General features: G+C 37.8%; 1 protein-coding gene across 1 annotated transcript in view; it reads right to left on the bottom strand.

Annotated features, from left to right (window-relative positions):
- Positions 1-12,278, bottom strand: part of PCDH15 (protocadherin related 15) — a 731,887-nt gene that overhangs the window by 344,313 nt on the left and 375,296 nt on the right. The window contains exon 14 of the mRNA XM_045081472.1: positions 4,721-4,914. Coding sequence (XP_044937407.1) covers positions 4,721-4,914 — 194 coding nt within the window. The remainder of the gene's footprint in view (positions 1-4,720; positions 4,915-12,278) is intronic.

Genomic DNA, 12,278 nt, shown 5'->3' with positions numbered 1-12,278 from the left:
ACACTGGATAATAAGTCCAAACTTCTTAAAAAAAAAATAAATTTTCCATGAAATAACCTTTAACTCTCCTGCCCCTTCTCAAATCGGTTTATGCACTGGTAACACTGACTAGACTGGTAATTACCCATAATGACCAAGCTCTTCCAGAGCTCTCAGGCTGTGTAAATAAAGTGACTTACTTTTCTCACCTGGTCAAACTTGACCCATTCTCCAAAACTCATCTGCTTGGGAAGCCTTCTCAGTACTCCCTCATTATAACAAGTGTCCTCTTTGATGCCCCCGAGAGCAGAGAAATTAGCTCAGTCACACACTTACCATGCTGAACTGAATTTAATTATTTATAAAGTCCTACTTTCCACTCTTTACTATAATTTTTTTGGCCTGCACATGATGGGACTCTGTTTATCTTTGTATTTCCATGACACAATAAGTGGTGGTTGTATAACAGATGGTTGGTTGGGCGGAATAGAAAATCTTACTATCACAGACACCTTTTTATTTCTTCCTGATTTATTAGGGACAACATTAGAATTGGTGTATACTTATGAAAGAAAATAGAACAATTTCCAATGTGCCTTTTCATTTCGGGGGCTCTTTAAAGTTATTTGAGTTTTGTATTATACCGTCTTGTTTTCTAATTCATCTGTTTAAGAAACAAAAGAAAAAAAAAGATGTTTGTTAAGAACTTAGGAAAACAATAAAAATAGATGACTTTTTAAGCATCTAGAGCATTCCAGGAATTGTTTGGGGTTCTGTAGACACAAGAGACAATGAAAGCACAGTAATTCTTGCCCTTGTGAACTCAAATACCAGTGGGGAGGAGGCGAGGCTGACCATCAACTTCATACCCTAACTGAAGGTACATAATAACCTATCCCAGGACGGTAAGTGCAGGGGATTAAAAAATCCATTAAGTATGGAAAGGTTGTTGGCAAAGAAATTGATGGTTGGGTAGGCGACGAAAGGACTGGACTCCACGGACAAATGGAAAGAGGAGCCATCCAGGCTGAGGGGGGAAGGTCATGTTCAAAGGTCGGAAGGCAGCTGCCAGCCTCAGGGATGAGTAGGTAGGGGTGGTGTAAGGGCTGGAGTGGAGACGCAAGGTGGAGCAAGAGGTGATGTTCTACAAAGGAGGTGACACTAGGGAGTGTCCTCTGGCTGGTGGCCGTTGACAATGTGTGCTGGGGTCCCTGGCCTTTTTAATGATTTTGTCTTTTACTTTGGGTCAGATCTGAAACCCCCAAGAAGAGCTTGAGTAAAAAGAAAGTGCTTCCTGTGTTACTAGAATCTCTCAGGCCCCTGCACAGAGAAGGGATGGAAGGGGCAAAGGCAGAAGTTTCAGAAGGCGTTTCCACCGATGGGACCAGAGAGAAGCTTGATGCAGACTGGGATGTTAGTAACAAGAGCAGGGGATTGTCCATTTCTATGTGTTCTTAGGGTAGAGCTTAGAGGTGCTGCTAAAGGTTGCATTTGAGTTTGAGAGAAAGGAACACACTAAGGATGGATCCAGGGATGTTTAGCCAAAGCAGCTACAAGACCAGTCAGAAGACACCAAGTGACAGGAGCTGCTGAAGGAATGCTGGACTGTTGGGAACTAGCTCCCCTGGGAGGGACCTGCGGAAGTGGGCAGTGATGGTGGGAGATGAAGTTAGAGGTTAAGCTAGAAGACAAAATGATGGGGAAGGGACCACCATCTGTAGATGGAGGGACAGACAGGATGAGATGCAACAGGAGAACAGGAAGGAAAAGGAGAGACAGTACACCAATATCCATGAGGAGCAAGAAGTCACCATATGACTGGTCCATGATGGAAGATAAGAGAGATGCCACATGTGGCTTGGGAGTGTGGAGTGTGCTCTGGAGGGTGGCTCAACCAGAAGTGACCCCTCTCACTGGCTGTGTTCCAGTCCTCCTGATCAGTTGCTTGGCCTTCATATAGCTTTGGGTAGTGGCTCTCTGAAACTTTCTCTATTACCTCCATAAGGTTCATCTCTTTAAAATTTCTTACTTTTTGGAATCAGTTTTGATAAACTGTATCTTCTGGAAAAATTATCCATTTCACTCATGTTTTCAAATTTTACATATATTAAAAGCAAAGGTGTCTCTTAGGATTCTTTCCATTTCCTTTGTTTCTGTAGCATTTCCTTTTTAGAATTTATTATTTTGCTTTCTCCCTTTTTAAAAACAGATTTATTTATTTATCTGAGAGAGAGAATGAGTCTGGGTGGAGAGGAGCAAAGGGAGAGGGAGAGAGAGAATCTCAGGCAGATATCCTGCTGAGCACAGAGCCCAACATGGGACTTGATCTCAAGACCCTGAGATCATGACCTGAATTGAAACCAAGAGTCAGAGACTTAATCGACTATACCACCCAGATGCCCCTCTCCCTTTTTTAATTAAATGTAGTAGTTTATCCATTTGATTATATTTTTATTTTTTTAATCTCCTTTTTCAGAGAACAGAATTTTGATTTATTCACTGGTTTTAGAGATGTTTACCCCAGATTCACAACTGCTATTAAAATGGTTAATTCTTTCTTGCCTTTTTTGTGGTTTTTCTTTCTTTTATGAGGTATCAGAACAGCTGCATGGCATCTTCATAAGAATTTCTCAAAAAGAGAAGAATAGACTAATTTCACTAAATAGGAACAAACATAATCTAGCATTTTAATTCAAGAATAAAACATCACAGCCTAGTGGGATTCATAGTAAGAATGCAAAATAGATTAATTTAGGAATTGTATCAAGATCAATCATTATATGATTAGCTCAAGAACGAAAGTCATTACTGTCTTCATAGATGATGGGTCTATATTTTCTTATTTTAGAAAGCCAATACAATGGGAATAAACACTTTCTCAACAGAATTTAAAAAAATTAAAACCATAAACCAGTATAATGGGAAAATCTGGGAGATGTTCTTACTTGAGTTAAAAACAAGTCAAGCAGGCATTCTTGGGTGGTTCAGTCAAATAGCATTCTTTGGTTTTGACTTAGGTTGTGATCTCAGGGTTATGAGTTCTTGCTCCATAGCAGGCTCCATACTCAGCAGGGAATCTGCTTGACATTCTCCTTCTCCCTCCATCTCTACCCTACCCTACTGCTCTTTCTCATTCAAATAAATAAATAAATAAAATCTTAAAAGAAAGAAAAGACCAGTACTTTTATTGAAACAATTAGCCAATGAACTTAAAGGAAAGAAAATGGAGAAAAGGATATAAAATTTTCACTATTTATAAAATACATTCCTGGATGAAGAACTTATAGGAAAACTTTTACAAAAATATAAAAGAATTAAATAAGAAAGAGGATTAAAATTAATAAAAAGAGATTAATAGCTTTCACATGTATAAATATTACCCAGAGAGATGAATAAAGAGAAAAGAGTCTATGTACAATAATAGCAAAAGATACAGAAACAGACCAACAAAGAAATGCACAAGACTCTTACAAAGAAAATATTAAAAAAAATTCCTATAGGACACAGAAGAAAGTATGGACAAAATTAATATAAAGAGCAACCAAGACACTTTTAGAGAAAAGCATCATTGATGTAAGTTAGCACCACCATATTATGAAGCACCGTTTAAAACATTAAATATTAAAATTGTGACAATAGTTCATGAAAAGTTGGGTAAACTAATGGGATAGAAGAGAGAGTTTCTAATCAAATTCAAATAAATGAGAAAATATATGATTATAATCAAATTCAAATAAATGAGAAAATATATGATTATAATCAATGTAAGTTCTCAAATCAGTGAGATAAAGATGGACTAGCAAGCATATTATGTGGGAAAAATTACAGAGTAGCATAAAAAAATTATTGCTGACTGATACCTCCTCCTGCATCCTACAATAAATCCCAAATTCAACAAAGATTTACACAGTATAACACACGTATGAAAGAATATTATGTAGCTGGGAAAAGAGTTTTGAAGAAACAATTCAGTATTCATGTTGGAAGAACCCCAAGGTGTGTTGTAAGGGAACAGGCCCAACTGGTGCAGGAATTCATTCGTATTTTCTTTAAACATATACTGAAAATCGGAAAACAAGCAGGAAATTAATAAAAAATGTAGCTCAGGTGGGACACTAAATAAACACAGATGTAATAGCTAGAAGTCTTTTGTTTTCTACTCTCCCACACTCTCCATGTAGCTATATATTTGAACGTGTATAAATGGGATACCTATAGATATATTTTATAGGTAAATTATCAATTCTATAATAAATCTTATGGATAGAATAGATAGTGTATATATTTGTATATATGTGTGTATGCATATATACTTTGTATATACAAAAATAGGATATATATGTGTACTTATATATTACCTGGACATTGGGAGGTGGCTTCAAACACAAGACATTTCAGGTCACTGCTATGTCTGTGACTTCTCACTGTCAACAACCTTGCTTTTCACCAATCAGTTGGCAACCTGCTTCTGCTATCTCCCAGTTCCCCCCTACGTACAGAGATCTGTATCCCTTACATCTGTGAAATCAGAGTTGCTTATTTTGTGTTTTAATCTTTATTGTCCTTTCCCTACAACTTAAGCCAAGAAAGAACGTACAGTTTCTTAGAATCTGGCCCCTAGAATTTTCTGGTCTAATTTAGACGTGTACAGAATAAAAAAACATTTGCTGCACTTCCTCAGTGTACAGGGCACGGTTAACTGGGAGCTCGGAGAAGCTGCAGTGACTGCATGCTGCCTTACCTTCTTTCCGCAGGAGGTGCATTATCCGCAGCCTGGACCGTGAGGGCATAGGTGCGCCCCACGGTCAGCGCCACCCCCGGGGCAATGGTGATGAGTCCTGTGGTGTGGTTGATGACGAAGTCTCCCTGAGCGCCCATCAGGATTTCGTACGTGATCTCCCCGTTGGATCCTTCATCTGCATCTACGGCTGTGAGCTGGAACAGAAAACCACATCATCGGTTCTCCTGGGGCTCAGCTTTCTACCCCAGTATCCCTGCTTCCAAAGACAAAATAGAGGAGAAGAAAGATCTCTATACATTTGCTCTTCTCTTGAAGCATAGTTACAGGTGCTCTGACTCAGTAGAAATCCCAGCAGGAAGGATTTTTTTTTTTCCTTTTCTTAAGAAAGTGATAAAATTTTGTATCTTGAAGACTGTCTTTATTTTAATTTACTAAAGGAAAGAAGAGGAAAGCTCTAACAGCAGATTGAATATCACTATGGGAAAGTTAATTTTTTCCCCTCTACCTTACCCTTCTGTTCTGGACACATAAACACTTATTATTGCCTACCAAGACTAGAAAAAACTTAGTGGGTGAAGTTTGTCTTTATTACTGTCATCCTTCCTTCTGCTCTTGTCTTTTACATCCATAATGGTTTCCTTTGGTCTCTCAGAGAGTCTCTCATCCTTGTATCCTTTTAATTTCTGCTTAGCTTTAGGAAAAAAGATCTTTATGATCTTGTTCACACTGACTTGTAAAAGATGGAAAGGACCTAGGGTTTTGCCTTTCCAAAATCAAACAAATGCATCTCCAGTTGTAGGATACCTTACTAAAAAATTAGACTGTGAAGCATAAGAAATACATATATATGCATACATATATACATACATACATATATATATATTTTTTTTGAGAAAATGGAATGAATTCAGAGGCCCTTGATAATACCACATGAACATTTTTGAGGCTAATTTGCAGGTCTTTATAGTCCTTTTGAAGCAACTTGTATTCAATAGCTAAAACTATATTTGGGTCATTATATGTGACAACAGAATGACCATTATTAATTCAATAAAGCAAAATTAAGTTAAGAATGATTTAATGGGTTAAATAAAGTTCTTTAACTGGCTGATAAATATAAATTTATCCCTGGGGAATGTAGATGCTAGTGGGAAATCTTATAATATGCATTTTTCAGACATTCACAGAATTTTCTTTCTTTTTTTTTAAGGCATTTATTTATTTATTTATTTATTTATTTATTTGAGAGAGATTGACAGAGAGAGAGAGAGGAAAAGCGGGAACACATAAGCAGGGGGCGGGGAAGAGGGAGCGGACAAGCAGACTCCCTGCTGAGCAGGGAACCTGACGCGGGACTCAAACCCAGGACCCTGGGATCTTGACCTGAGCCAAAGGCAGACACAACCTACTGAGCCACCAACGTGCCCCCCTACAGTCACAGAACTTTCTATTTCCCTCATTCCAAAAGTGATATATGCAGATAAGAAAGGTGGCCTCATGTAAGTTTACACATAAAGGGAAAACAGTTAAAAGCTTCCTGTTGAATAACTAAAATATATAAATTTAATATGTAAACCTACAGAAAAAAAGTTTTCTTATTTACTAACATTTTCATATGTATTTCTAACCCCTAAATTTCACTTCTATAAGGTAACCATTCTTTATCATTTACAGATGCCTTTGGGTGGCCCCTGGATACTCTCGACACACCTTCTTAGATCAAATGCAAGTATGCCCATTTACCTTGAAACTTGAATTCAATTTCAAGAGTGCCATGTTAATTAATGACCCATTCAGATGCTTATGCTCACCATCCTGAGAAACATACACCATCACCCTTAAGGGGATATACTGTGCACACTGTTTCTATGTTTAGCATCCATTGCATTCAGAATAATAATGTGCAGAGAAATAGTAGCTACAAAAATAATTGAGAGGAAAGAAGGAAATTTGAGAGATTGGCATTCAGTTAGCTGAGATTAGGTATTCACGGGTCGACAGATGTGGTTGCCAGAAGGAAATGCATTTCATAAGATGATTCTGGGACTTATAGGAGGATGACAGAATGGTCCTAAAGGCAAAAGAGAAGGAAACTATTTGCAGAAACAGAACCGATGAATGATGTCTATTTATGGAGAACGAGTCAAGACAGAGCAACCCAATTCTCTTTTGCATGTGGGTAAAATTAGAAAATTGGGAGCAGGGGTAGCAGAGGAGATATCAATTTTGATTATAGTAAATCACTTAACATAATGTCTCAGGAAATCTTAATTAAAATTTAGCTCAAATTGGATTCAATATTAACATTCTTCCTGGGACTTAAATTGGCTAAAGGAATTTAATGATAAATGGCAACGCATCAAGTTGAGAACTGTTGAGGAACATGCTTTGGGGATGTAGGTATTATGGCTGGCCTTATTTAACATTTTCATGAATGATATTGGAAGGGAGGATAAGCCGGATAATAATTAAATTGAGGAAGGCACCCATCTGGGATGTTCTATAAATACCAGAGAGCACTGCAAAGCACAGGTGAGAAAAACAGTCCCCGGTCTGCACAGGCAGCCAACTTCAGATGAGCTAATAGACTCAGGAATACCACTAGCTCCACAGAAACCAACAGCAGGTAGACAGTTTAACAAATAAGCCAAAAATCAGTTCCTTGCTTATGTGATTTTAAATAGCTTTGCATTATTTTACAGTCTTAGTACTAAATTGGGACATGGCGGGCAGAAAATCAACATAACTGAGTCCCTACACGTACAAATAAAACTATGGTGAAGGAATTACTGGTGGTCCAAGATTCGAAAAGGGAACAGAGACATTGGCTGGATATCCAGAAAAAATGGTAATGTCCCTTGTGAGAGACTTGGAAACTAAACTCTGGTGGGGATTTCATTCAGTTAGGACCAATGACTGTGACCAATGGTGTCTGAGATGAAGGCATGTGAAATTGTTCCCAAAGCACAGGGAATGTCTGCCTCCTGAATCAAGGAGGAGAGAGGAGCACTTGGTGTTCATGGAAAGGCCAGTGTGTTGCCTATAATTTACTAGACAGTAGAATAAAACCTACAATTTGTAATCATTTTCTTGAAGTGTTATGATACATAAATGGTAAGATACTCTAAGCCATGCATCTGTATATATTTTCTGCTGCGTACTACAGCCCTCTTCACGGAATTTAATCTCACCCTCCCACAATTCCTTCCTCTCGCCATTCCCATATGCACATGTTCCAGACATCCTCAGCAATCCCTTGCTCTCACAATAAATAAAAATAAAAATGAATAAATAAATATGACACGTCTAGATCTGGCTATGGCTTATTTCTCTCCTCTATCTCTTTCCTGTGTCTGAGAAATTGAAAAACAATGGCTTTCCTTAAAGGACAAATGTAAAGAAGGTTTGATCATAAATGGAAAAATAAACAAACAAACAAACAAAACAAAACACCTCGATTGGAGTCTCATAAATGAAGCAAGAATTCAATAAAAGGCATAGTTCATACAGAAAGACTCATCATACTCAAACTATAATCAACTGTTCATTTGGTATTTTTATATGAATGACCGCTAAGTTGACCTTGACTAAGCATGTCAAGCCACAGGTATCCTGGGCTTGGCTTCTAGTAAGAGCCTCTCGTGTTCCTCAGAGAGATGCTTATCCCCTTCACAGCTGGTCTTAGCTCCAGCAATGGGAGTGAGATTCAGGTCTGGACTCTTTGGTTTAAAAACTGACAAGTTATCCAAGTTTATAGGTATAGTCAGGGTGACTCCTATGAGCATGGGAAAGAGTGGCTCTTAATTACCTGAGACAAGTCAATTTCTATCTGACATTTGCTCTTCTTATGCCTGCATTGGGTCTTTCCAGGACTGAGGACCATGAGAAGAAGACAGTGCCAGGAATGGGGTGACTATCATTGATGATACTGTTTCCATGTATGCTGGAGACAAATTCATCACCAACCTTTTCTGATATATGAACCAAAAATAAGCTAATTTTTTTAAAGCTAGTTTAATTTGAAATTATGTCTCTTTTAATATTAGAATCCCAAATATTATAGGGAAAGAGTTATGAATAATGAATCCCCTTGTCTTGCTTTATGAGTATTTATTTTTCTAGGGGTCCTATACTTTGAGGCTTTGGTGTATGGTACCACGTGGTCATTAATACATGAAATCATCCTTGATTCAGTGTACGGTTTTTCATTACAATGGCCAAAGATCATGCTATGGAAGTGGTAAAGATACTCTTGTTTATAAATCATGATTAGTTGCTTAACAAGTAATAAAAAATATATACACAGATAAATAGCAAGTATATATATTTCCCTATATTATAGGGAAATATATATATTGCTTTATTTGTTTAAACAAAGCAATTTTCTAAATTAATAAATTAAGTTTAAAATATATATATATTTCTTAGACTATCTTTCTCATTCTCTTTATTATTCATGTTAACTCTTCAAACCAGGCAGACAAAAAAATAGAGCCACATGTATAAGTTTGGTGATATTTAGTACAAAGTAATGTCATGAATACTCACGTTTAGGTCTTTTTAAAATGTAGTTCAATTTGCAAACTGAGCTCTGGATTGATGACATGTGAATATATGTAAATCTGAGTTCAGGAAAATCTGGAAAATTCAGTATCCTTTCCATAAGAGTTACACAAGTGAGCCAACTAAGACCACTTGCTGATAATCATAATAACAGAATTAATTTCTAAACTTGGTTAGGGAAAATAATAATCTGGAGAAAAACATTTATTTCTAAATAATTAGTGAAAGCCTACCGTGGTCCCTGGGATGGTCCTAGGACCTGAGGGTTAAGTTCAAGTTGGTAAATAAAAAGTGGGCTCCCTTTGCTCTCCTCTCTTCTTCTTCTTCCTTGTCCAAGTTCTTCTTCCTTTTCTTCTTCTTCTCCTTCTTTTTTTTTTTTTTTGAATGTGCCATTGGAGGAGGAATATTATTAATAACAAGGAAATCTATACTGACATGATGTGGCAGGCACTACTGAAAATGAACATAAGCAACAATGAGAGACCTCTGGTCGGGGCATCTGGGTGGTTCATTTAAGGTTAAGAATCTGCCTTCAGTTCTGGTCATGATCCCAGGGTCCTGGGATCGAATCTTACATCAGGATCCTTGCTCAGAGGGAGCCTGCTTCTCCCTCTCCCTCTGCTGCTCCCCTGCTTGTGCTTTCTTTTTCTCTGTCAAATAAAATCTTAAAAAAAAAAAAAAAAAAAAAAAAAAAAGTCCTCTGGTCTAGGTCACCCTCAAGCTGGGAGTGAAAGATAGGTGGCAGATCGAAGACAATGGATTACACACAGATAATGGAGAAGGGAAGGGCATGTGTGAGGACCCTGAGGACAGGGGAATGGAAAAGGTTCTTGGGGATGCAGAATGTGACAGTCTGGGGAGAGTAGCACAGGAAGTTGAGCAACAAGCAGAGACATCATGAAGGGCTTCCAGGGCTATGACAACACCTTTGAGGCTCAGCATGCAACAACTGAATGCTGAATTTATTGGTATTTGGTATTTTTATAATTAGTAGTCTCTGCACTCTTTTTTTCTCCCTTTGTTTTTGAGCAGGAAATGCTAGAGAGAGTGCCATAATTTTAGCTAAGAAGGTTTCAGAAAATAGCAGTGAATTCATTTAATGGTTCTTATTTATAATAAAATTACAATAGAACTGTGCTTGTCTCCAAAAAATGGATTGAAACATTTTACACCTGACTTAGATAGCAAAATACATTTGAAGAAAGGGAAGTTTTGGTCCACAGCGTAAACCTCAATCAAGTAATGGAGAATGAGCTTCACGGCATCCCATGCCACTCACAGGTGACCAGCTAGACCACAGCCTTTCACTATATCATGCATAATACAAAGTGTTTTGTTCTAGAAACCTCAGCATCTGAATATTTGTTTCAGTCCGTTTTCTATTACGAAGGAGATCATCTATTAACAGGCGTTTCTTTGTATTCTAAGTTCACCTAGAGGGTAGAAAGGGTGAACAACATGCTGTGTTTATGATTCCTCAGGAAGGATCACTGAGAAGACACTCTGCACTTTCCAGAACTTTCCAAGAATAGTGTCTGAGGCTTGCTTATTTTGATTTTTAGCTAAATCAGGAAAGCCTGCATTGTGCTTTCAGACATTCACTTCTATTTCCTAGTACATTATGCCAACTCTTTTCATTTGGTATTTTGCATTTCATGTAGGTTTTTTTTTTTTTTCTGTTTCTTTCTCAGTCTATTTGTGAAAATATCAGAAGCACAGTTATTGAAGCCTTGTGCAGTAACTTGCAGGACTACTTTTTGCTGAATGATTTTGTAATTCTCTTAAGACAGTACTTCCTTTGATATTTTAATTCAACAGAACAAAGATTCAGTCCTAACATACCTGTTGTCCTATAATTTTTATTAGACACAGAAGGGATGCTTAATATGAAATTTAGGGTCTTATAAAATGAACACATTCACATAATAGTGATATAAAGACATGGAAATCTCTTTGATAAAAATAAACTATAATTCATGACTTATAATTGATTCATGAAAATATTCACTTAAATTATTTCAGTAAAAAGAAAAAAAGATTATTCCTGTTAATACAGTGACTTTATTTTATTTCATTCATTGGTTACCCTTCAATTTGTCATAGGAATCCCTATTTTCAAAATTCTTTCCCTTCCTTTATATTATACATGTGGCCTCATCTCTACTCCTGACTGAAACCATGCTTTGAAATTGGCAAAGAGGGGCACCAAGGAGGTAAGACTTTTGGTTCTGGTGATGTGAGGAGGCTGGATAATTCTTTTCCCCAAAAGTAAAACTCTAAGCAAAATGTGGGGCACCTGGATGGCTCCATCAGTTGAGAACTGGACTTTTGATTACATCAGGGTAAGATTATTGAGGTCCTGAGATCCAGCCCCATGTCATTAACTCTGCACTCAGCATGGGGTCTGCTTGAGCTTTTCTCTCTCCCTCTCTCTCTGCCCCTCCCCTGGTGCATGCTCTCTCTCTCTCTCTCTCTCTCTCTCTCTCAAATAAATAAATTAATTTTTAAAAATCTAAGCAAAATGTTGTATAGCACCATTTAGGGCTCTAAGAATCCGCTGAAGTGGACAAGCTGAGAGAAATCATTCATTAAAAACTGTTGTTGCAGAAGGATAAGAAAAGCAGGAGTCAGTGGCCTTCTGATGTGGATTACTTAGCCCCTCAAGTGCACTGGACACATGTTAGAACAGTAGGGCCGGCCACGACAAGCAGGAGGCTTGCTTTAAGAGAGGACAGAGTGAGTTTGGTGTGGTGTTAATAAAAGAATCAAACACAGTGAGAACTGAATGAGAACCATCTTGGCTCAGCCAATATGAGTTATAAAGTTGTGGGCTCAATTGCCAACAAGCCAGAAATTCACCAGAAAAAGAAACAGAGGGCCTGAAGGAAGGGCTGGGTGGGCTCTCTGCACATCTCTGAAACCACTCATATGCACAGAGGAGACCTGGAGAATGTCCATGCTGACAGGAAATCCTGGGCCCTGCCTGAACTTCTGG

The sequence above is a fragment of the Mustela putorius genome, unplaced genomic scaffold (genome assembly GCF_011764305.1).
Source record: "Mustela putorius furo isolate JIRA1106 unplaced genomic scaffold, ASM1176430v1.1 tig00000577_pilon_pilon_pilon, whole genome shotgun sequence".
Taxonomy (NCBI): Eukaryota; Metazoa; Chordata; class Mammalia; order Carnivora; family Mustelidae; genus Mustela; species Mustela putorius.
The sequence above is the reverse complement of the archived record's forward strand: the minus strand, read 5'-3'. Positions and strand labels throughout refer to the sequence as shown.